General features: G+C 48.8%; 1 protein-coding gene across 1 annotated transcript in view; it reads left to right on the top strand.

The window, feature by feature from the left end:
- ADGRA3 (adhesion G protein-coupled receptor A3) overlaps nucleotides 1-2,288 on the top strand; it is a 134,326-nt gene that overhangs the window by 1,022 nt on the left and 131,016 nt on the right. The window contains exon 3 of the mRNA XM_049630007.1: nucleotides 6-195. Coding sequence (XP_049485964.1) covers nucleotides 6-195 — 190 coding nt within the window. The remainder of the gene's footprint in view (nucleotides 1-5; nucleotides 196-2,288) is intronic.

Below are 2,288 nucleotides of genomic sequence, written 5' to 3'. Positions count from 1 at the left end.
GCTGCCGTTCGCGCTGCTCGCGCTGCTGGGAGGCGGCGGCTGCGCCGCGGCGCTGCCCCCCGGCTGCAAGCACGACGGGCGGCCCCGAGGGGCCGGCAGGGCGGCGGGCGCCGCCGAGGGCAAGGTGGTGTGCAGCAGCCTGGAGCTCGCGCAGGTCTTGCCCCCCGACACGCTGCCCAACCGCACGGTCACCCTGTGAGTAGCCCTCGCCTCGGGTCCCCTCCCTGGGGCGCTTTCTCGTCGGGCCGCCTCTCTCTGCGCAACTTTGGAGAGGGGTGCTGCCGGCACCCACGCGCCTTTGTGTGAATGAAGCTGCAGGCAGGGATGGCGCTGGGGGGGTTGGCTTGGCAGGGGCGCGTTTCGGGGAAGGCAAGTGAATCCGCCCCGGAGCCGCTTTCCAGTTCCGCTAGTTTGCAAAGTAAAAGTTTTCGGGTTCCCTGGCGCGCCCCGCGCTGTCCCGGCGCAGCGCTTCTGTGGCTGCGCGGTGCCACGTGAGGATGCAAGTAAACACGCAGTCGGCGAAATTGTAGATGGCCCATCCTTTGCTTGGGCTTCCAGAAAACACGGTGCTCCGTAGAAGCGCCGATCCTTCAGCTTTTCTGCAGATTAACTTACACTTCCATGCGGTTTGCATGAATGTTTGCAGAATACCAAAACAACACTGGGACTTGGAACGCCTGTGTGTACAATCCCCTACCCCCCAGACTGTTTCCTTGCCTTTCGCTCCCTTAGTTTTACCACACAGTAAAAGAACACCTTTTAAAATGGAGTTGTTATTAAGGGCGTGAAATACATTTGAGACGAACCGTGCACCTTCCAGCCCGGGTTTCATGTGTTTGCGCGCTCATACTTAAAAACCCGAGAATTTTGGAATTGAAAACTGGGTTTGTTGAGCCTCCCATGTCGAGGCACTTGATATTTGAGTTGAGTTTCCGACCTGGAAGGAAGAGTTTTTGGTCTCAGGACTCCATTTGTGCTCAGATTCACGGTCCAGTTTTGCAGGCGTGGTTCTGCCCATGCTAGCTGGACAGTTGAAATCTTGACTTGATTTTCTGAACGATGAATTGGCTTGGAAAAGTTGAACTATTTCTAAGGGATATTTTGTCGAACTGAAACGTGAGCCTCTCTGTCCCGTGTTCCTCTCGTTCTTTTGGTTCGTTTCCTAAAAAAGAATCAAGGCTACCACTGTAAAAACACGAAGTCAGGGGGAACAGCATGATTTATGAAAAGCTTGAAGTACGATTTTTAATTTAACCCAAATTAAGCAGGAGGCTAGGGGTAAGAGAAGTATAAACCTCATTACTAAGACCTTTGTTCTTCCATTTCCATTTGTTTGAATTAAGAAAGGCTTAACACAGGGAAAAAGTGTTTTTGTCTATGGAGGCATGAACATGGATAAAATAGTTTTCTTTGACTCGTTTACTGACCGTTTGGTAGTGGCAGCAGCTGTATTTATTTATTTCTTACCCAGATTCTTTGAAGTGGAAATTTTGGGATGGGACCTTTAATTACAGTCTTGAGTCAAGCAGTGAAAACCCCATGTTGGAGATATCCCTTTATAACTTTGCGGAAATTAGTCATCATACATTTGGGTTCTGAATCGGTGGTGCTCCAGCTGATTCAAGTTTAGGTCGAGTTTTTCAGAATGTCAACAGTTTCAGCTGTATTAAGTCAGCTATTTGTAAGTTGTTTTCGTTTTGCAGGAAAAAAAAGATGGTGTCATAGAAAATCACTTTTCAGCACATTATCAGTTAAGCTGTTTCAAAGAATTCGTAGTGCCTTTAAAATGTCATAATTTTTTAAAACGTTTATTTAGTTTTGGGAGAGAGCATGAGCCTTAGTGGGGGAGGGGCAGAGAGAGAGGGGGACAGAGGATCCAAAGCGGGCTCCCGTGCGTGCAGGAAAGAGCCCGATGGATGGATGTGGGGCTCCAACTCGCAAACTGTGAGATCATGGCCTGAGCTGAAGTCGGACGATTAACCAACTGAGCCACCCAGGCGCCCCTACAATGTACTATTAATCCAATATTTTTTGCACCTGAAACCTCTTTAGATGAAAATAATAGAATGTAGTGAATGGGGAGAAATTATAATTCACTTAAGAATCAGCTAATGTTCTGGATTACGTTGGTTCAAGTTATATCGGACCAGTTCCCTTATTTTGCTAGGGAGCACATTGGAGAGTCCTGCAGGGATAAGTGACTTGCCCAAGTTCCATAGTGATTGAGCATCAGGGTCAATGTCCCAGATTCCTGATGTGCAGTTCAGATGCTTTCTTAACTGTCTCCC

The sequence above is a fragment of the Panthera uncia genome, chromosome B1, assembly GCF_023721935.1.
Source record: "Panthera uncia isolate 11264 chromosome B1, Puncia_PCG_1.0, whole genome shotgun sequence".
NCBI classification, from domain to species: Eukaryota; Metazoa; Chordata; class Mammalia; order Carnivora; family Felidae; genus Panthera; species Panthera uncia.
This window is presented reverse-complemented; position numbering and strand designations above follow the sequence as displayed.